At 33.4% G+C, this 24,025-nt stretch overlaps 2 protein-coding genes across 2 annotated transcripts; both read right to left on the reverse strand.

The window, feature by feature from the left end:
• Window positions 1–1,855: 1,855 nt before the first annotated feature.
• LOC111405310 (BTB/POZ and TAZ domain-containing protein 1-like) lies at window positions 1,856–5,764 on the reverse strand. Its single transcript, XM_023034137.1, has 5 exons — window positions 5,601–5,764; window positions 5,168–5,301; window positions 4,438–4,741; window positions 3,808–4,124; window positions 1,856–2,422 (listed from the first exon to the last, which is right to left on the reverse strand). The coding sequence occupies exons 1-5, from the start codon at window positions 5,709–5,711 to the stop codon at window positions 2,236–2,238; spliced, it is 1,053 nt and encodes a 350-aa protein (XP_022889905.1). The 5' UTR covers window positions 5,712–5,764; the 3' UTR covers window positions 1,856–2,235.
• A 12,150-nt stretch (window positions 5,765–17,914) lies between these two features.
• LOC111405311 (probable pectate lyase 18) lies at window positions 17,915–20,114 on the reverse strand. Its single transcript, XM_023034138.1, has 4 exons — window positions 19,938–20,114; window positions 19,017–19,757; window positions 18,784–18,922; window positions 17,915–18,437 (listed from the first exon to the last, which is right to left on the reverse strand). Exons 1-4 carry the CDS (start codon window positions 20,051–20,053, stop codon window positions 18,216–18,218), a joined length of 1,218 nt encoding a protein of 405 aa, XP_022889906.1. The 5' UTR covers window positions 20,054–20,114; the 3' UTR covers window positions 17,915–18,215.
• Between the last annotated feature and the right edge of the window lie 3,911 nt (window positions 20,115–24,025).

Here is a 24,025-nt window from a genome sequence, read left to right on the forward strand (position 1 = left end):
TTTTTCAGTAAATCAATAAATACGTGTGTGGAAAGAAAGAGGGGATGAGAGCCAATACTTTGGCCTATGCGACCGCATAGCCATTAACCGAAACATGGAGGCCGGGTTTTGTATAAACCATGCGACCGCATGGGAATACACCATGTGGTCGCATAGTAGTTTTTTAGTGCCGTTGGAGGTAGTTTTTGATTCAAATTTGGCGGCCTTTTGCTTATACTTTGGCACCACTTCGTATAGCAATGTTTCAAGGCTATAAATAGGTGGTTAATGATCATTCTAATTTTAAGAAAGACACTTGCCAATATTTGTGATCATAATCTTCATTCCACAAAGAAGAAATCAAAGTTTTCTTCTTCCATATTCAATTCTTCCCTCTTGTGTTCTTCAAGTTCGGGTAGAAAATCATTTGTGCTTTTGTGTTTTTTCGCAACAAAACTTAATCAATCCTTCAAACCGTTTGGCGCGAGACCCTTTAAGCACCAAAATTGTTACCGAGAGGGGGTAAATATCATTTGAAGACAACGATATAATGTCGTGTTTGAGCCTTTCATATTCGGTTCGTTCTTCACGTTTATTTCATCTTCTTGGTCATTTTTCTACATTATTTCTTCTCCATTTCCCCGTTGATGTAAATTTCCCAACAAAAAAATCCAGAACCCCAGTTTGCATTTTGGATTAAAATCTATATATAATGAAATTAACACACATTACAAAAGATCCTAATAATGTCATATCCGAATTAGGAAATGCAAACTGATTTATAGATGGGGAAGAAGTAACATTTAAACGGGGGAATAATTAACGCGAGAATGATAGAGAAGGAGAGTCAAGAGTTTATGCTGTGATTTCGCAGTTTAAAACTCGCGGGAGGACCCAACCAACGTTTTGAGTGTAGGCAGACATTGTCTTTCTTGTGCATCATTCAAAATAAACGATAAATAATAAATAAATAAAATAATTATAATCTGATAAAAAACTTTGCCAAACATTCTCGTCACTAAAATTTTGGTGACGATTGCTCTAGGAAAACTTGGGTGTACTAGATGAAGAATAAATCTGATATTAGAATAGTGTTTCCCATATTTCATAAAATAATCTACATCCAATTTGGTCTAATAAAAAAAGGTATGGCACGGTAGTTAGAGATTTTAATCAGATCTTAACAACCATGTTTTTGGGGGAAAAAGGCAATTCCATATTTATTTTAACAATTATTCAAAACAAAATGTTCTTTCAGAAAATAGGCACATTTTAGAACTCACTAGAGCCTCTTATTAATCAATCTAATGTGCTGCAAACATACTAGACGCCGTGCTAACTCATACCCATTTGAACGATTCATTTCCTTCTACAGTTTTGAACTACAAAACTTCAATGATTTTAGACTCTTTTAAAGACTTTGATTTGATTCTGTCTATCGAAACCTTGTAAAGTTATTGAATGTGCTTCATTTGTTCATATTCATGCTCAAACATTGTAATAAACTTTTATCCTAGAGCTACTAACTGTGTTTATTCTTCAAGTAATTACAACTTTACTCAAGAAGAAAACTTCCTCCTGAAAATATTCCCAAGAATCTGATTTCATAGCAAGTATTTTGTCATCTCCCCTATTTAAAAAGCAAGGTAAATCAGTGTGGGGGCGGCGACATGGGCAGGACATTTTACCTTCTGTTAAATACCCCAAGTAGATGATGCAAGGTGAACTACTGCTGCTTATTTTTTCTTTTTGTAAGGGTGTCCTTCCAATTTTTTCTTTTTCTTTTTCTTTTTCTTTTTCCTTTTCTTTTTATTACTCATTTTTTCTACTTCGATTGTATGTATGTATCTTGAAGTATAAAAAAAAAAAAACAAAATATCTTGATAATATTTTAAATATCAGAACTGAGACCAATTGGTCCACACTTTTTACAAGCAACTTGCATAGCTTTAAATATATGGATAAGATAAATTGACAAGCAAACGCTCCATTCACAAACTATATACTACCCCCATCATCCACTTGAGGTTTATCCAAGCTTCTTGATTATCGAGTAAGGAACTCCGGAATGTTACTTCTCCACCCCATCTATGAGGAAACGAGCCACTTGTAAATGTTGTCGGGGACAAGCTAATAGCTCAAACCCTCATCCCACCCCACCCTAACCCCAAAAAAAAGAAAAAAGAAAAAAAAAGGGTGTGACAGCTACAAGCCCAACTTTCATTTACAAAATTTTTTGCAATTCACCAATAATTTCTACTTTGGACTAGTGTCCATATATTCTAGGTAGGTTTTCATTTGGGCAATCCAAGGTTTGTCTTCTCTCTTCCTCTTGGGGAGAGACAATGACGATATAAGTTTAGCTGATGCCACCTTTCTCACGAGTAATCTCCACCTAGCATCATCTCCTCGTTTGTTTTGCTGCACCTTCAATTTGAATTGTCTGAAATAACACATCAAATATATAAATTTTTTTGTGATCAGTAATTATTAGCAGAAAGAAGAAATCAAGGCAATTTGTCCAATTCAGCTGTCAATTGCACTTAATCAATCAAATAATTACATCTGATCTGATAAGGAATCAGGCAATAGGACTCCTTTATGAAGATATTTTGGACAGAAAACGACGAACCATAACACAGTCAACGATGTTTCTATTCTTAAGGGCCCCATTCTGTCTCGAGCGTTGAGTGCCCTTACAATTGAAGGTGTCTCTCTCAGAAGAACATTGCCACTTGCAAACACTTTCTGAAGATATTTTTGCCAGAAACAAGAAGAGGATGGACGATGCTGTTCCTATTATTGAGGAGCCTAAATTTTCTAAAGAGTAGAGCTCTCTTACAATAAAAGATGGCTCCTTTCTGAACATGTTTTACTGAGAAACAATGAAAAAGAATTGAGAGAATGATGTTCCAACTCTCAAGAGCCCGAGATTGTCACACATGCGCCCTTACATTGGAAGGCGCCTCTTTTGGACAGTATCTACAAGTGCGATATAAATATATTTTGGACACAATCAACAAAAGAGAAATTAAGTAATGATGCTCCTGTTTTTAAGACCCCTAAATTGTCTCAAGAATCTAGCGCCTACAATGGAAGGATTCCCTATCTTTTAAGAATGTTGTAACGTCCACAATATATTAGAAAAAGACCTAAAATTTGGACATATCTATTAAACATTTTGCTTTCGTAAAATAATAGAGAAGAAAGAAAGAACCACTTTAATTTCCTGATTTTATTGAAAGGACACGATATGTAGACCACATTTTCGTTGCCTCTATTTTTCCAACTGATGTTTCCTTTTCTAATAATTCAATTTGAGAACTATACCCCAAATCCAAGAGGTGATTAGAACTTCCATCAATGTCTAAAATCACAATCAATTAGCATGTGATTTTCCTTGGATCTAAAATATCTTTTACAGCCATTGCAAACAGGATAGGAAAATAATTAAACGATGTAATATACCACTATATTTCTCGTGTGCTTTTACTAGTACTATTAGTAAGCACCTTTTCACTCTTTCTTATACTAAAGGATTTCACTTGGAAAAGAAAATGTTCCACGCTAACTAATTCTGGTTCATTTTTTCAATGCACGAGATCTTGTAACACTGACCAATGAGATCCTATCTATTAGCATTGTATAGAAGAAATCAATTATAGACACCAAATATAATTTGATCCGTTTTTCATAGACAAACTACTAGTATGGGGTACTGGACAGTGTAATAAACAAGAATAGCTAAGTTTTCACCCAATTCATGAGACTACTATTATTATTCATAAATAATAAATTAAATCGTGAGTCAGAAAATCATTTTTTTACCTGCAGAGAGGAACCCTGCATTGCTCAGGCTTATCACAAATTGAGGAGTGCAATTGAAATAGCTGCCACATTCTTTTACACCGCAAACATCCTCCATTGACCCTCTTCTTACACGCTGCAAAATGCTTTATCAGAAGCTGGAGGCCATGGCATGTCGAAAACTTGCTACAGGGACCCTTGTTCTTGCTCGGATCCATGTCACACGGTCCAACGCTCGTGCACCCTTCAGTACATATGTGCTCCAGACAGTCCATTGCTTCACTTAGCTGTAGATACATCTTCTGCTCCTCTCTATTCCTCCTTGTCCTCTTTATCCTCTATTAAGGACGAATTTAAATCAATATTACATTGATCAACAATTAACACAAAATTTATCTTTCATTTACTAGTCTGGAACATGATGAATCCTATTTTCTAAATATTAACAAACTAAGCCTAATTCTCAACATATATACACTCTAATAGCTCCATCTAATTTGTTTTTTTTCCCTCATAGCTCGTCCTAATCCCCGTAAGGAGGGCTACGAAAGATTGATAGTCAACGTAAAATACCGTCACATTGCAGTGGCAACCATTGCGTTTTAAACCTTATATTATATTTGAACAGTAGTGTTTTGTTGGAGTGTATACCATTTCAGCTTCATCAATGAACTGCAGAATTTCAAGCTCAAGCCGAGGGTCATGATTTTGCAAGAACTTCCATCCTTCAGTGTGCTCAACAGCCTTGAAATTACAAGACAGCATTTTCATGCACTTGAGGTAAAGATCAGGTGCATCACAAAGTCTAGCAAGTTGAAGTACATCCAACACATTCTCAGTATTCAACCGTCGTGACAACTCCCTTGTACATCTCTGCTTTAGCTGTGGTACCAAGTACACGTGTGATAATGCCAGCAGGTGGATCCCATACTTCTCCATCTGCTCCTCACTGCACCTGAATAAAAAGCAAAATGGAAATTTTTACGCTGATTTTGGAAATATTAAATTTTGCCACGCAGAAATTTAATATGTATGTAAATGATTGTAACTTGTTTCTTCTGCCACATGTACAGTGAAGGCTGATATTTGATTAAGAGGCATATGTATTTAAATTATGTTTTGGACCTGAAAATGAAGTTTTGATTATTGGAACTATTTTATTAGGAAATGCATCCATTTTTTTTTTATTTTTTTTTGGGTGGGGGGGGGGGGGGGGGGGGGGGGTTTATTTAGGCAATTGACCCCCTAGATTTTGGGGGGGAAAAATTATTGCTTAGCTTTTTTTTTTTTTTTTTTTTCTTTATTTTTTTTTTTTTAAAATGACCAATTAAATTTTTTTTTTGGCAAGGGATAAAGATTGGCGTGTAGATGGGGTACTGACTTGGAGGAATAGAGGAACTGGATGAACACGGAAACGGCGTCGCATGGAACGCCGGGTATCGGAATATTCCTTTGGGAGCTCCGGCGCTTTTTCGGCCTTTCTATCATACTTTCCAGTACCGGCGATGCTGAAGCCTTCATATTTTCCGCAAAATCCCCAAAAAAATAGAGTAAACAAACGATTCGGAATAAAAATCTAATCAATGCATTGAAATGTATTAATTTTTAATGAATATTTTGAATTTAAACCATGAGATGAAAACAACTGGATTTGAAATTAAGAGAAACCAAGTGGAAATTGCTTAATACAACAGCATCGGACTAATCTAAACCGAAAATACAGATAACATTCAGAAAGAGATGAATTCTCGAGGGTTTTAACGCTAACTAAATCGAAAAATAAAAGAAGATTTCAGAAAAATTAAATCCATTACCAGAATGTGCGAGTGTGCTGTTATGCGAAGCCCACCGGAAGTGATGATTTGAACGTCGGGTACCGCCATTTCGCCAACTGCGGATAATTGAGGATTCAATTTCTCTACCATTTCGTCGAATATCTTGCCGTTTATGAAAGAATTGTAACGAGTCTTTGCACTACAACTGAAGCTTGTCACGGTATTTATAGACAGAGTGAAGGTTAGCACCTAAGCCCAAAAAATGCCACTCGTTTCAACAGAGAGTGTATTACACTCTCCATGATTTTCGAATATCAATTGGAGTTGTTTAACATAAATGAGCACTATGTCAATGGGCATCGAAATCTGATGAGAGTGAGATTAAACGACAGCTATGCCCTTGATTTTTCGTATTATTCCATTTGTATCCTATAGATTTTTAGGGTTACTAAAACCGGGAATAAACGGCCCTTGGAGGTTAGGAAGGGCATTTCTCTTTCCTAAATGTCATGCTAATCCATATCACACCTGACCTATCCAACTTGTACCAAATAAAAAATTAAAAAGAAATGCCAAGTAAGCTTTCAACTGCGACGTGGCATAATGAAATAATATCAAAGCATTGGATCCTTTCGAGTTTTGACCAAATTGGACTATAAAATGTACACTGATTGTTGTGTTTGAACTTTTAACCAATATTTTAAATTTTGTCTTAACATTAGATCAAAAATGTATAGATCACAGCTCAAATGATCATCATATTGACGATAAGAATTTGGATAAAATAAACGAAAAATTTGGAGGTGAAATAGCGATTTTCAATGCAAATCGATCTATTTTAATGGTTCAATAAATTTTGATAAAATAAAGAGCAAATGTTCAATTGTATCAGCAGTTGATATCTCAATAGGTAATACTTTAAATGGTAAGCCCTCAACAAACACAAGCGAAAACTCCTAGATGTGTGTGCTCGAATCCAGTTTGAATAATCGTATGTGAAAATGAATGGTAAATAGTGAAAAGTAACATGTTTATTATAATATATTACAATTGTTCTAAAATTTGTCATGATTTTTAGCTACCATTCTTTGGACCTTCATTAATTAATATTTTTCACCACTTTTCCGTTGGCTTCGCCACTAAACTTATTAATAAAATTCATTGCTAGATCTACTCTTTTCCTTCAAAGGTTCATACGAGCAAAAATTGGGTCTCTATGATCAAGATTTATTTAATAATACAACGAATTATTATTCAATCCTTCCTATTTATGTCGGGTTAGGAGGCACATGAACTTCAAGAATCACCAGTTGCTTGGATGCGGCAAAAGCTTATAGCAATTCCCTTAAGTTGAAATACATTGACACAAATTGGAGCACTATTGGGTGCACTTTGATTTGGAGAAATGTCACATCCCATTATGATTGTGTCTTTGTAGTGTCATCTTGATTGAGACTAAGGAAGCTAGAACGAAACCTCGGTGGATGTCCTCTTCTATCTTTCGATCATTCAATAAGGTTTCAAACATGTCCTTCTTCAACTAACGAAATGACTAGTCTAGGGAGATTTTTTTCCTATTACCATCACTATTGTTTCCTTATATAATGTTTCACTTTGAAATTGGTCCTCTAGCTGTTTTCAACTAGCATAAATATCTCGATCCTCGAAAGATAAAGAAGTGACAAATCATTCAAGTGGTCTTTATTTCTACACAAAATATCTCTATGCTTGTCATTAATTAAAGCTCCTTTATCTCGTCTATTGCCACGTGGTGCCTTCTTGCCCATAAAAAATAAATAAAAATCATGAGCATCTCGCGTGATATTGTAATAGTCCAATTTGAAACTGACCGTTCGGTTCATCAATTCCAGCTCTTGGCTGATGAATATTGTTCGTCAATGCCGTTCAATTTGCTAAATTATTGTTTGCTTGTTGAATATCCACCATGAATCAACCCCATTTGGAATCTCTATGTGATAGCTAGAACTAGATGATCCCTCGATTATTTGTGTTTATATATAACTAAAGGATTAATAGCAGAAAACTCCCTGAAAACATTTTCACATGCAATATATCCATTACCTATTGAAAATTGCAGAAAAAACCCATGTTTGAAACATTTTGTGCGAAACCTCATACCATCAAGATCCGTCTATAAAAACAGTAAAAAAAAAATGTCAAAATTAAAAATGAATAATTGCAATTTCAGTACCCAAACTTTTTATTTTGTACAAATTAAATCCAATTTTATATGTGTATATATATCCCACCTACAATCTCAAATCATTTAAAACTTTAGGCTGCGGTTGGTTTCCATTTTCATTTTCAAAACGATTCGGCCCGTTTTCCGCTTTTTGAGCGTTTTGGACATTTATAACTGAAAACGCTGAAAACGATAAAAAGTCGTTTTGCGTTTTCAGTTATAAATTTTAACTCGTTTTCGAAAATGCCTTTTTGAAAATAACAGACCAAACGCGTTTTCCGTGTTTTCGAAAATGGAAAACGGAAAATGGGCCGAAAACGGCAAACCAACCACGGCCTTATTTTTTGAAGGGTGCTATGCGTTGAGGGCCTCATGGGCATTGGACAGATTAGGGGCGTGTAGGACCCATGTGGCCCTAGACACGTAGTCTTTTCCTCAATTTCCACCCCATTTCAGTTCTAGAGAATCGCCACTGAACATCTCAAAAGATGGACTTGCCCAAATTTTGCTTCAGCTCCTATGCCTATAGGCCATTGTAGATCCTTCAAGATCTGCTGTGTAATTAGCTCAGGCTCCTGTAATTTCAATAGCCACTACTCGGGTGGTTGTTGCATCTGTTGGGAATCTACTTATACATGCACAGCGGAATTTAAAATAATTTTCGATTCCCACCAAGAATCGCCTTTGTGTTTAGATAGAAATTGTGATAAGATTGTACCTTTTTCAGATCTGGAATCTTTTTGCTTTTCTTTTCGTTCCATCAACCTTGATTTGCCACCACAGCTGTCTAATTGTTCAGCCTCCAACGGTGATCCACACAGAGAATTTGATTGCAACCTCTAGGGTTTTCTCTTGTGCCAGCAAGAATAATGAAAAACCTTATGGACCTCAAACCCTAGTTATGTATTTATATAAACCCAAACAGGCTCGGTCCAGTCCGGTCCAATAATTAATTAATCCAATTAATTAAACCCGGTCCATGAATTAATTAATCTAATTAATTAATTCGAAAATATAAATAACAAATCCAATTAATTAATTTATCCAACGATTGTTAAATTAACCAATTGACAATTTGCAATCTTCCAATTCTCTTTTGTGTGTGACCCATTAGGTTCCCGACCATGATACCTAATGACGTGAAATATTATTTTGATCTAATCAAAATTGATAAATTAAAACACCCTTTTAATTTATCGTCAATTCACATTCGCCGTCCCTGATTGACATCTAGCAATGTGTCAGGGCAATACATGTGACGGGAAATGTCACGTGATATGACAAAATCAAATTCGTTCCTTTACCGTGAAACTATAATCCCTTCGTTAATATGATCCGATCAATTACGAGATATGGAGTTGTGACAATCTCGATCATCGATCATAACTTTCACTCCACTATTAAGTCAATATAAGTCGAAAACTCCTTTTCGACTTATGAGTATACCTTGGCCAAGGATTTCATCATCGACTTAATTGAATGAAACGCAGACCATAATCTCCTACTATCTAAGAGTGACGAATCCTTTATTGATCAATCACAACCTTCATACGGTTCTTGACGTACCCGAACGATATCGTATTAGCGGCCCTTTTTAGAGCAACATCCAACACTGCCAAAGTATGACTGTCCTCATATAAGGTACTATGACGACCTCAAGTCAAAGGACCAATTCCACTACCGAACGTTAGAGATTAACCACTGACACTCAGATAGTTATCCATGTGGAATCTTTCGACGGGTCTCCAATGTTTTGTTCTATAACAAAAACATCCACGTGTTCATTTAAGTGTCACCACACTTTAGTTTGTGAGATCAGCTACTTACTTCACAAGTAAGAAATGCCACACGTGATGGTCTATCCGTAATAACGATATCCGTATCTCGTTATTACTTACGACCACGGATGATTTAAGATTAAATCAGATGTAATTTGTATCTCACAATCACAACTCCTTGTGATTAACAAATTACAAATATTTGAATCCACGGACTCTATTATTTATTTAATTGTCTATTAATTAAATAATAGATCTGCCATTTAATTGTATTAATTATATATAAAAATATTTATGTCCAAAGTTGATTGGACCTAGGGCATAATACTTACAGCATCTGCTAGTAATAGTCCTCGCGGTGGTGGTATGCTGTATGGACAGCAGCACAAGCTAGGGCTGTCTGCCATCTGGTGGAAAGGAAGATTTAAGACCTCTTGCAATGTTGAAGGATTGTGTAAAGACACATAAGAGTCCCATCGCATCTACTACACTAGCATTAAGCAAATGAAATGATCTAAACCAACAAAAAAAAAGAAAAAGAAAAAAAGAAAGGACTGAAAATAACACAATCTAGATTGATTTCCCAGGATTTCTTCAGGGCAAATTTGGTAAGTTTTTTGTTCAAGAAATACAGCGATAAAATGAAAATGGAAGAGTTAATTGTTCCAATGGTCATTAAACTTATGTTTATGTTTTCGATTGCTCACTAAATTTTAAGATAACGAATCAAAACGTTAGACGTTACTCACTAACTTAACATCCGTTCTAATTCTTGAAAGGAATTAATGACGTAACTAACAGAATAAACATGTGGCGCCCCATCACGCCTTTAACAAATTGTTATGTTTTCGATTGCTAACCAAGCTTTGAAAAATATCTTCAATTTCTCACTATTAAAAAAGCCACTCACTAAACTTTGAAAAATATTTTCGATTGCCCAGTGAACTTTGAGGTGGTCGAATTTTTACCATTAAATTTATAAAAATGATGACGACTTATTGTTTGTTAAATAATATGCAGTGCAATTGCGTGAGTAGCGTAAAAGTAATAAAGCCCTTGTTTGGGCCCTATTTTTCCATAAAAATACATTATTCGACAATGATTTGACCTTATTTCAATAACACATTTTTCAATAAAATAATATTACACGTAAATTAAAAAAAATTTATTATTTTTTAACCACGTATTTTCCATCATAACACTATGTCAAAATGTTTTTTTTTTTTTTTTTAAAAAAAGGGCCTCAAACAACTCCAAAGTGGACAAAAAAGTCCAAATTGTCAATTCTATGAGAAATGATTAATCAATTACATAATAGTTAAATTTAATTTTAACCTTTTTTCTTTTGTAGAATTTTAGACTATATTCATGATTTGAAAAACTCAAATTATTATATGTTTCGTTGTTAAAATTATATTGATGTTTAGATTTTGCAACCAAACACACAATGAGTTTAATTAAATGAATTTTATTCACTTTTGGTCCCTCCAATAAATGGATTGTATTTTGTTACGATAATTCAAATTTTTAATTAAATTTATTGTGTGTTTCGTTGGAAAATTCAAATATTAATTTAATTTTAACAACGAAATATATAACAAACTTGAATTTTTAAATGACGAAAATGATTTCAAATTATATAAAATATATTAAAATTAAAATAAATTATTGTATAATTGAGTAATCATTTATCGTAGAATCGACAATCTAGACTTGTTTGTCCAATTTATTATTTTTACGCCACCCTTGCAATTGAGCTACATATTTTTTAATGAACAATAGATCAACATCATTTTTATAAGTTTAGTGGCCAAAATTCGACCACCTCAAAATTCGGTGAGCAATTAAAGACATTTTTCAAAGTTTTGTGAGCAATCGAAGAACGTAACAATTTGTTAATGGCGTGACGGGACGTCAAGTGTATATTCCATTAAAGAATTGGAGCGGATATTAAGGTAATGAGTAACGTCCAACATTTTGATAGATTTAATGACCAAAATTCAACAATTTAAATTTCAGTAAGTGATCAAAGATAGAGACACAATTTCAGTGACCATTGGGACAAATAACTCCTCTAAGAGAAGGAAGAAAATGGCAGGGGTAGATTGCCCAAGAAAAGAAGAAAGGATAAATTGTAAAATTACGTTTTGAGATTTCGTTTAAAACTTTAAGTTATATTTAAACCTCGAAAACGGTACACGGGGTTTAAACCTAGAAAATCAGGGATTAATAGCAGGAAATAAAGTTTTTATTTTTTGAGGAATAAGATGAAGGGGAGTGCGTGGGGTGAAAATTAAAGTTTTAAAGATTTGGAATTGTAGATAACACGTATAAAAAATTTGGATTTAATTTTTAAAAAAATAAAAAGTTTTGAGTATTGAAATTGCAATTATTCATTTTTTATTTTTACATTTATTTTTATTGTTTTTAACAGCAAATCTGACGAATCTTGATGATAGAGGATTTTTCACACAAAAGGTTCAAACGTGAGGTGTTCTGTTATTTCCAATAAGCAGGGGTCATATCGCACATGGAAACATTTTGGGTAGGTTTGGATATACATTTTTAAAAATAATAAAATTGAGTTTTTTTTTTCTTTTTCTTTTAGAAATCAGGTGATCACAATTTGGGACCCTTGATAGATGTTTGTGACCTCTAATTTAATTAATCGAGTTACTGTGACAAATTCACAATCACACATAATTTATGGTAACAATCACATATTAATTACAAATCATACAAAATCATAATCACAAAACAAATTTGTAGATTACAATAACAAATTAATCACAAATTATACATTTTATTATGTCTCAAGTTATTTATTGATATCAAATTACCCATTTTTATCGGTTACAATTGTCCAAAAAATTGGTCACAAATACTTTTCACCCCGGTCCATCCACTCCACTTCCACCGCCACCACCCAATGCCGTTGTCAGCTCACCATCACCACCTGCATCAACAACTACCAACACCTTCTCAAAATCCAACATCACCTCCACATCCAACCAACCAAATCGCACCACCACCACACCATGTGCAGATCTTTACATTGCAATTGACACAACCTGCCCCAAATTACTCTAGTAGACCCAAAACGTGACGTATATCGGTGGTAAATACGAGCTAAATGTCATACACACCATCAATGCAACTTTGATTATGATAATAATAATAAAAATGATAGAGTTTTCTCTATAATATGAACTACAACCATCTGAAAGCAACAAATTTTTTCCAATATATTCTTATAATATAGATTAGGGAAGCATGCCCCTCTAACCACAAACTAGTCAAAAATAAAGTGCAAACTAATCAATATTTACTGTTCTTTAGAAGTAAGGCCCTAAATGCACTAAGTCTACAAAATATGTAGCTAGCCACACATCGACATTAATTGTATGATCCGCATCATCACACATATAGTATCGTACCACAACCTATTTCTCACCTCCACCACTACAACGATGGAAGAAGATTCCACTATCCCCTCAACCACTACAATGCTACCCTCGGAACACTCTCACAAACCACCATTGCTAGTTCATTTCAAAATTACTTGGTATTTTGGTCGGGACTTAAGCTAGAGTTCTCCATCCCTTGCGGTTGGGATTCAATTGTACACCGATCCACCATCGGATGTGAGAGGGAAAAGCGGTGGTTGATTTTTCACGATAGTGGCCGGAGTTGGTGGGCGGATGTCAAGCGAATTGAGAAAGAACAGAGAGAGCGCAGAGATAATGCACTTGAGTTTTGAAAGAACAATCTTTGTATTTGATTATTGAAATGAGAAGCAAGGGAAAAAAAAAAAAAAAAAAAAAAAAGATTATTGAAATGAGAAGCAAGGAAAAAAAAAAAAGCTTATGTGTAATTTTACTTTGTAGGCCCAAATCCCACGCCCATAAATTAATGAACCTATTTCCTGTCCAATGGGCTAACGTGGAAAATTTATCGGGCAATTTGCAGAAATAGGAAGGAAATAGGGCTGAATTGAAATATTAATTTTTGTTAATTTTTCCAAGATAACAGCTTCGACTGACGATTAAAGAAAATTTCGGTATTTACAGTTTTTGTAATTTCTTTGACAAATTATAGTGTTTATGTAATTTTTTTGACAAATTATAGTGTTTATGGTTTTTTTTTTAATTTTATTATATTGTAACAGTTTACTTTAAATCTAGTTATACTAGAAGTCACATATGTTCAAATTAAATGCAACAAATTTGGTTCCACAATAAGTTAATAGATGAACTCACCAACATGGAAATAATACATGAACCACAATTTTTTTATCTGAATAAAAAGGCACAACGATGAAGATTGCATCAAATCAAATGTATATAAACTCGGGCAACCTTCTAATGAGGGACATTGGTTTCATTCTATGTAACAATTCATATCATATTCAAACTCGAACAATTTCATTTCAATTTACCTTCTTTTTAGATTTTTGCTTATAAAAGAACTTCTTGGAGTTAAAAATAGAAAACAAATTTTTCATTGTTTTGTTACAATAAAATTTATTACTATAAACAATGTCTGAAAGTGTGAAGTAACTTTATGTCTAAATTGAATACAATGTTGAGCATGTTGATTTTCTAAAAATTAAGTTGAGATTCATTTCTTACACGAGGTATGTTAACAACAAAGCAATTTAAGAATCCATGCCTGAAAAAATAGTAATTTAAAAGTAAAATTATTTTAATTACAATAGAACATGGTTTAGTGAAAAAGTTCATTTATATATCCTGTTTAGTCATGTTGAATCTATACAATTTAAGGCCACTTTGGCTTGGCTTCTAAAAGTAAAAAGGAGTTTTTGAACCTGTGTGGTTAATTTTACGAAAGTATTTCATCTAATTCGAAAAGCTTTTAAAGAAGGCCTGTCAAATATGTCTACTTTTAAAAGCACTTATGGAATAAAAAATTCTTTCAAAAATCAGATTTCAAGCAAAAATTAAGGTAAATTCCCTCAAAAGCTATTCTATATGAAATATAAATATAAATAAAAGTCATGTCAAACGGATTCTTAGAATACAAAAGTTGTAATGGTAAATTGAGCCGGGAATCAACCTATATTTCTAGATAAGTTGTGCATAGGTAACAAAGTAAGCAATCTATCCAAACCTTAAATATGAGATAATGTAAAATTATTTGGAGAGTCAAAAGGCTCTATGCCTTTTGCATTTGTTAGGTAACGCACCCCCACTTTTTTCCTAAACTAACTTAGAAAAAAAAAAATTTTTGAGTTCAATTGCTCGCCCAACTTAAAACAATTAAGACCTGACACAAGTCATATTATACCTCACTTCACGATATATGAATGCGATTACGCTTTTTATATCTCTTAATGAACCCATAAAGCATACTTCCAGCTTTTAAACTTCTTCTTCTTCTTTTTTTTAATCATTTTGATTGGATTTTATAATTTTCTTACTGCTAAGCTATCAAATTTTACATTCTTTTGAATTGATGTTATGAAAATAGATTTTGACAGCTATTACTATAATCTCAACTCGTAAAAAATGTTCAGTTAAACATCTTGTCTTTCAAAAGCAATTGACATCTTTTCATTGCAATAAAATTCTTCATCACTATATGAAATCATTATGTCTAATCCTTGTTTACTGCACCTGATTCCATCAAGTATGCCACAAATCAAGGACAATTTCTCCACCATATATTAGTCCTAATTATATATATTCAACCAGGTAATTTCCAGTAATAAACTCGGTTTTTTCTTTCTTGAAAATAATCAAATCATAAAAATTGATGTCATAACAATAAAAATAAATTAATTAATAGAGTCATGCCAAAGGATCATATGTTGATTTAAATAAAAAGTTTTGATTGATATAACATGACAATGCCATGTCACGGAAATTAGAGTCGTAAACAAATAAATCAACTCGACTTTTATTAGCTTAATGAACCCAATTCTAATTAGATAGGTGACTTACAAGACATCAATGATAATAATGTTGATATTTTGCTAGAGGAATTCTAATTATTTTGGAAATCTTGCAGTAAAAGAAGTAATAGGTTGAATTGAATACAGTAAAAAAAATTCAATCAAACGCATTCATTTATTTGGGAAATCTTTTCTGATACAAATATTAATGAATTCTTATATTTATATGGGTTCACTAGTCTCGATAAATTGCAGCATTCTTTACTTCCCTCTAGATTTTCTTGCACTTTTTTTTTTTTTTTTTAATTTCAATTCAATCATCTAGGGAATATTTGTTTTTTGGCATTTTCTTGTTCACTGAAACACGCATGTTTGTGAAGCCTATAATATTTTTTTTCTTTTAACGTCTCAACATTCTTAACTTTGACACTTTAAAATTTGTGGGATCATTTTTAATATGTTCATTTGGTATGAATATAAACCTTAAATCACGTTCAGCAAAGAGAATATTAAAGAGAGAGAGAGAGAGAGAGAGAGTTGAAATCTTGCATGTATTGTTCAATGATGTTATGAATGTAGTTTACTAGTCAAGAATTCATCTGACTTTAAATTTAAGAAAGTATTGTCAAAGATGCAGTCGTAAGTTTTAAGCAAAATCTAAGTCCATCCCCACAGCTCCATTAAAAGAAGATCAAACAGCATGTGCTTTTATTGCTTTCTTTGGTCCCATCAAAACCAAGTTTTCCACCAAAATTTTCAAACCTTGAGAAATAACTTATAATCAAGATTGGCGCTCCCTCAGCGTTTTTCTAAAACTCATTGTAAATTCACTTAAAGGTTCGTTTAACAGGGTTTTTACTTTTAGCTATACTCCTTTTAGAATAGTTTTTTGAGATAATCAACGCATATCAGTTTCTTTTAAAAGTTCTTCTAGTCGGATAAAGTACTTTCAGAAAATTATTTAAAAATATTCTGAAGCAATTTTTTAGTGTCAGAATTCATTTTTGACTTTTCAAAAGCCTGCCAAACGTGCCCTGAATATGACCGTCAATTATAGAGTGCTTATAAGTTTGGCATAATATATGAAATTAAATAGTATTATAGAATAAAAAGAATTCAAAAAGTTATTTGTCAACATTGTTAGTCCAATTTAGTGTCTTTGGCGTTACAGGTCTGTCTCATGTTCAATTCCACGCAACTTACTATAATGATGAAATCTTGGGATGCTTCTATAGAATGTTAATTCTGTTGGAATATTTCACCGATAATGTGCATATGTTATATTCTCAAACGTACCTTTTACAAAATCGTACATAATTTTTACTTATTTGAGAAGGTGAGATGATAATTATTGAAGTCAAATATGTGACGACGGATTCAATCATTTTCATTCTTCAAATGAAAGCCATTATATTCTTTAATTCAAACCTTACATGAAATGAAAAGAATGTTAGTCAATTTCTGAAATCAAATACTAAGTTAGAAAGAAGAGGAGATGCAAGTGATGCGATTGGTCGAGACAAATGTTTGACCTTAAGATAAATTTGCCCCACATTGGTGCTAACGATTTTTTGACAATCATCTTCCAAAATACAACGATCGCGTCAAGCTATAGAAGCGCTCCAAATGATTTAGCCTAACAAACTCTAACAAAATTCTCTCTTTACCAATTTATGAACTTTATGCAACGAAAACCACTTTTGATGAAGTGATTTATGCAACATAAAATGAAAAGAATGACATGGAATGACAAATAAACGTTCAAGGGATATATAGAAGGCGAAGGGGTGTTGTTGGAAAGACGCACTCCACACTCAGCATTTTCATGAAAGGTTGCAACCCAACCCGTCGCTCGCCTGGTGCTAGACTACCGCTTGAGCAGCGGCCACATATGCTAAATTCCAGATTTTCCTTTAAAATTTGGAATATGATTTCTCATTCGTCCGGATGTGATTTTAAGATTTCAAATATACCACAACAATCTACTTAATGAACAGAACAAGTTAATCTATTTACATTCATAGTTTGACTATCGGATCAAGTCCGAATGTCTGGCCAAAATTGACACAAGGTAACTTTCCAAAGTTTTATATACCTAACCAAAATTTCAATTCTTAAAACCAAATTCCAACAAATTCAACTAAATTTTGAACCTTTTCGATTTTCTTGGATCTTTTGTTTGGCATTCTTACTCAAACTTTTCTGTTCTTGTCTTAGCATCTTTATGCTTGTTCCAAAAATCAGATTGAATCGACTTGCAAAACAATGACTATTCATTTGAATTGGACTAATTCAGTCCTGCTAAACTGACTGAATTAGTCCAGCCCTCAATAAATGGTTTTCAAATGTTACTACTTCGGCCTGATCGATGATATATCAAGTTAGCTATTCGAAATCAGTCGATAATTGTACATTCTATAGCTACGAATTTATTTGCATGTACATGTAAAACAGAGAATTCCGTAGTACGATACAAATAGAAATATTATATAATTATAAAAATATATCAACACTTCTGCCTTGCTTTCTCTACAACCAATTAGAAGAATAACTTCCAATGATTCAAATTTAGCAGGCTAGGTTGTAGTTGACAATCAAGTCAAAAAGAAAAAAAAAGTAAAAATTGGTGGAAAGAAAAAGCCACCAAATTACACCTCCACTCCCAAACAGTGAAAACTAGGCCTCCTTTTTTGTCCCTACACATTTCCCTAAATTTCTATCTCTTGTGGCAAACCTTTTAACTTATAATTCATAATTTATCAGCAACGAGAGCTCTTTCGGCAGGTGAGTGCGCCGGCGCCTGAGGTGATGGAACTAATAAGTGAAGATGGCTTGGCACCTAAGCTTGACGCTCTAGCATAACTCGATGATGCTCCGGCACCAGAAGGGACGAAATATGCTCCGTTCAACATTAGGTCGCCTTCGGATCTCCAATTCCAACCCTTCCACTCGCTTTCTGGTGCATCCTCGTGTTTCGTCACCTGCACATTCATGCAAACCAATTAAAACTCTTGTTTCCTATAAATTTAGAATCGCAATAGGAACCATCCAAATTTCTTCAAATTGTTTGATACATTCACGAAAACATGTTTTGTTTCAAATTTCTCGAAACGATATAGAAAATTAGCTTCATAAAGTTGGACATGCCTAAGTCACGTGATAAATCGACATAGATGCCCAAGGATTGAATATGAAAACATAATGAAATGTCGGGAATCGGGATCAATTTGTCCATTTTTCAAAATTGAAGACCAGCTTATTCCTAAACAAAGAATAATAACATTGTTACTAACCAGAGAAATTAAACAATAACGATGTGAATTTTACCTCTTTTTTAAATCTGTCATCAGGGGCAAGAAATCTGTTGCCTTGGCTGTTAATTGTAGGTGAAGCACTTCCTCCTATGGCATACATTTCCCAATGGGTGTAGTCATTGTTCACTACATGGAAGTAACCATGTCTGCACCTGTAGCAAAAATAAAAAATAAAAAATAAATAACAAGTCTGTGATCTAATACTGCGTACCAAATATATTTAAATGTTCAGGCTCCAAGCTTTACCTCGGAATTCTTTGGACAAGCCCTTCTCCAAAGTGGTTAAAGGCAATAGTAACTTGCATGTCCTTGTCTTTATAGTAAGTATCACTATGTCCCAAGAGCATAACCTTGTCATGGTGAGTCATATAGTTGTTTGAAATTGTGATAGCAGTGGACCCTTCAACGGCATCAACCAATCCATCACGGCAATTTGACAAGGAGCAATGATCTACCCACACGTGGCTTCCACCGAAGATCGACACACCATCACCGTCCGAGAGAGTTCTCCACCCAAAGTGAGTTGGGGAGCTCCTCACCATAGCATTCCCTCCTTGTTTACAGTCATGTATGTTTATTCCATGTATGATAATGTTAGTCACATACTGAATAGTAATGCACGGACCACCAGCAATGTGCACACTTGATCCTCTACCATCAATTGTTTTGAATGAATTCATAATTAGCTCCTCTTTCAATCGGATTACCATATCTCTTGCAAATATGATCCATAATGGCTCTTCTTGGATGACGGCATGTCGGAGAGTCCCTGGCTTCGGGTTGACGACATCGTAGTCCCCAGAATCCGTTACAACGTATATCTTTCCATCTCTTCCACCAATGGCATTCTTTCCAAACCCTATCGCACAATCCGCTAACTTCTGTCGATTTTTCTCCCAATTGGCATCACACCGCCAGCAATCGTCGATGGGATTCCCGGTGTTGCAAGAGAGAAATCCCAATTTCCTCCTTGAGACATTTAGTTGTCTGCATTGGGAAAATTTCACACATTGTTAGTCAAAATTGCTACATTATGTATACTAAGTAGTTCTAGACAAGATTGAACAATACAAATGGATGAAGTTTTAATACAATGCTATACAGTGTACCTTCTAAACACAACAAACTAAGTATTACTTATCTCAATAAATTTATAGTCGAGCTTACCTATGAACTTCTTGGACAACCAATTCCGGGTCTCGAACTGGAGAAGAGGAGGCAGCTAGGGATTGAATGAGTAGACAGAAAATGAGAGAGACGAAAGTGACTGAAATGAATGCCATTTGTCTCTCAAAAGTGTAAAGTGAAGTGGTGAGAAGAAATGGAGGGGTGAGGCAAATGAATGAGAAATTGGGGGTTTATAAAAGGAGAAAAATAGCCGGGGAAGAAGGCGTGATTATACAGAACATGTAGGGGTGGGGCCTACAATTCCTTTGTGATTACTAATTTTACGGAGATTCCCCTCTGGTAGTTTTTGGCCGTTAGGCGTGCCTTTACCTTATCACGGTCGAAATAAATGGCAATTCATAGTTTCTTTTGTTCCCCCAACCCTACCCTTACCTATAAGTATATCATCAATAATGATTAAATTGGACGGTCGATTCAACAGAAAATTCATAAAGAATTGTCATCTATTCAAAATTGGCGATTAGTAGTTTGATGTATTGCCTCAAAAGTAAAATAGAATAAATTCTTTTCCATCTATTTAACCTTGATCCTTCATTCAACACTCGAGCAGATTGACTAATACAGGGCACATTAAGGTTCTGTTTGATATCCATTTTTTTCAAAATGCATTTTTCACTCTCTTCTTTTCAACCACACATTCTTTATTAAAATAATATTACACGTAAATAAAAAAAATTTCTTATTTTTCAACCATACATTTCCCATCAATTTACTATTCAAAAAATGCATTTTTACATAAAATTGCTCCCAAATACCCGCTAATTATTGAACTAAAATCCAATAAATTGTGAATTATTTTTTTATTGAAAAAATCGATACAGATAGTTATGTTTCAGTTTGTATGATATTAAAATGAGTAATGCTATTCGTAGTCGTTCACTGCGGTAATCGTCCTACGTGGCATACACATGACAGGTGATTATTTGATGCATTAATGTGATAGTTTTTTTTATTCATTAATACATCAAATAACCACCTGTCATGTGTATGCCACTGCCACAATGAGCGACTGCAAATAACATTATTCTATTAAAATACGATACTGTTCTCAAGAGCACAGTCTTTTAAGTTTTACCTAGTAAACTCTACAATAATAATGGTAGCTCCCGCATGCATAAGCAGTCATGAAGTGCTAACTTTGCCGAAAAGTTTAATACTTGAGAATGAAGTCTTTCAAATGTTTGGAGTATCTTCAAATACATAAATAAAACAACTTTCAAAAATAACTAAGGATCGAGTCAAAAATAGAGTGGATTGATTTTTAATTTGAATTCGAGGATAATGATGTATAATTATCGTCACCATACATGTCATCGGCTATTTCATTAATTATGAAGACGTGAAGAGAGAATGATCTCTAGTGTCGAAGTCTCCGTAGTCATAACAACTTTATTTTTAAATGTATTACGACAACTGTCTCCGCATTGCATAAATTAGTACAATATCAGCTATAACTGGATAAATTAAAATTGTACTAAGTATGTCATAAATTACCATTTCTTTTGAGCATGCATTTACAAACGTATTCTCTCACTAAAGTGACAAAAGACTTGATCCGAAGTAACACAATAATTTTGTATCCAAATGTCATAGATTCAAGAGGTAATTTAGTCTAACATCGAGAGATCTTGGAAGAGATGGACGTGGCGTAACATCAAATCTAGATCTTGATTAGGAAATTTTGTAAGCAATTAGCCACTTAGAACTTGTTTCTTCGACTCATCTTTAGTCCCTGATTGGTTTAGCTAAAAAATAAGATTTTTAATAGATCTTAGTAAAAATTAATAAAATTTGTGAATCTCATAATTGTGTGGTTAAAAATTAATTAAAAAAAAAAAAGAAAAGAAAACCAAAGGGGGTCACCGACACAAAAAATTCAAATGATTCGTCTTGATAACAACTTCTTGTTTTCATATAAATTGATGGAAATGATTTGCTTTGTTTCGACATGGGATTCCTTTTCTACTATTTGTGATCTTTCACAAATATGAAATAATTATTTAGAGACATTGCGTTGATGACTTGTCTTATTTTCTTTTTAGTTAATAATTTATCGAAGCAATATTATATAATTTATCAATACCCCGAAAGAAAGTAAAAAATTATATTATAACCAATTAATTATAGAAAAAATAATAAATTTCTATTTTGTTAATTAATCAAATCATTCTTAACAACAATAATCTTTTTGATTTCATGGGACCATCGAAGATATTTTGTCTTGATTTATCTTGTACAAGAAGCAAGTTATACAAACATGATCTTCTCTCTTTATTTCCATGACAAATAAATTATATCTTCTTTTTCCGGTTTATTTATTTATTGTATAATTTACAAGTGTCTAGGTGGAGAAATAATGTATTTTGTTAATGATTCATAAAGAGCATATGAAACGAGTCAAACATAAACCCGACTTTCAGAATTAATTCTTCAAATTCATGATTCATTCAATTAAAAAATTAATTAAAATTTAAATCAAAGTCAACAATTAATTTGAGTCGGAAATTTTATCATTTCTTTTAATCAAAATTTGTTAAAAATCTTAGCTTCTCTCTAATCTAAATCAAACACAATCATGCGTCCCACCGTATCCTAATTAACTATTCCAAATTCTATCCATTTCTGGCTTCAATTCCAAAAATTATTTATGACGTGTCGAACTAAAAAACTCCATGACTCTCCCACGTGCTGTTGCTCCAAAATTCAAACTTTAAATAAAATTCTGTTTAAATTAATTAATAATTCTTGTACCGCAAAGCTCGCCGTAACTCCGTAGCAACATTTGACGTGCGATGCAACCTACTATGATACATGTCAAGATTTGTGTGGGACATTTGGCCTCCATCAAAGGCATCAATTAAGCTGATTTGTGGCTTCCACTTTGAAAGCTACGCCTACACCCTAACATGGAGAGATTTGCTTGTTTCTCCTTTGCAAATAACCAACGGTGTTTCAAGTTTTGCTAGATAAGGTAGAACTACTTAATATTCAAATTTATATATTGTGCACGTCCTTTTACGTGTAAGTTTGACTCCTTTTGACATGTTCTAATCATCATTAATCATTTTTAATAGTACATTACGATTGGTAAAATATCAAGTTGACGTGACAAATACTTAAAATCAATACGAAATTTTGAGCTACTAGACACAAAGTGCAACTTGAGGGCAAGATCCCACGAGTCTCTGGAGACTTGTAATTCTCATTGCTCAATAGCATTGTCTCTATGACTCTCGAGAAGAGACAACTATCAGCTCGACAGAAGAGTGTCAACGTCCACCTATGAGAAGAAAAGTATTGTTGGCTGAAATTAAGCAACCATTCGCTCTAACTAAAAGATTGTGAAAATTCTTCTATTATTGCAATAACTCGAGTATTGAAGTATAATTAGTTAGTCCATTTCAATGGCCTAACTCATTATCCCATAAATACCTTGTAGATATCTTAATGCCTTCATCTTTTTGTCATCGATAAGGTGTGAAGAGCAATTTAGACATCAACAATGAAATTTAGAGCATAAAATCTTTACACGTGTTGCATAAATTAAATACACGATCTAAAAACTTTGACTATTATCGGAAATGAATTCTAACGAATTTCATAGATTTGAATATATTTCCACGAAATTCATAAAAATATAATTAAAAATAGCGAAATTCCAAAAGAATTTATTATGTGTATTTTTAAACTTAAAATTCATCCAAAACGTTTAAAATTCCTCTATTAATGAAATTCTTATGAATTCATGAATTATCGATAATACTTAAATTTTAAAGGATTTTATTACAAATTATTAAAATCTCAGTTGAAGACACTTAAATTTTAATGAATTTAATTAAAATTCCAGTCGAGGGTGTTATCAATAAAGAGTACGGGCATGCACCATGTTACTTGAATTGCTTTGTGCGTATATTGTGACGGTTGAGTGATAGTTACTCGAGAACCTCTCATCCTCCACTTAACCAATAATGTCACATCCTCATCAATTATCTACTTCGTGCACATGCAAGGTATTGAATTTTCACATCAACACGTTCAAATCCACATTTTTGTCCAATTATCAGATT

This window comes from Olea europaea, chromosome 12 (genome assembly GCF_002742605.1).
Source record: "Olea europaea var. sylvestris chromosome 12, O_europaea_v1, whole genome shotgun sequence".
NCBI lineage: Eukaryota > Viridiplantae > Streptophyta > Magnoliopsida > Lamiales > Oleaceae > Olea > Olea europaea.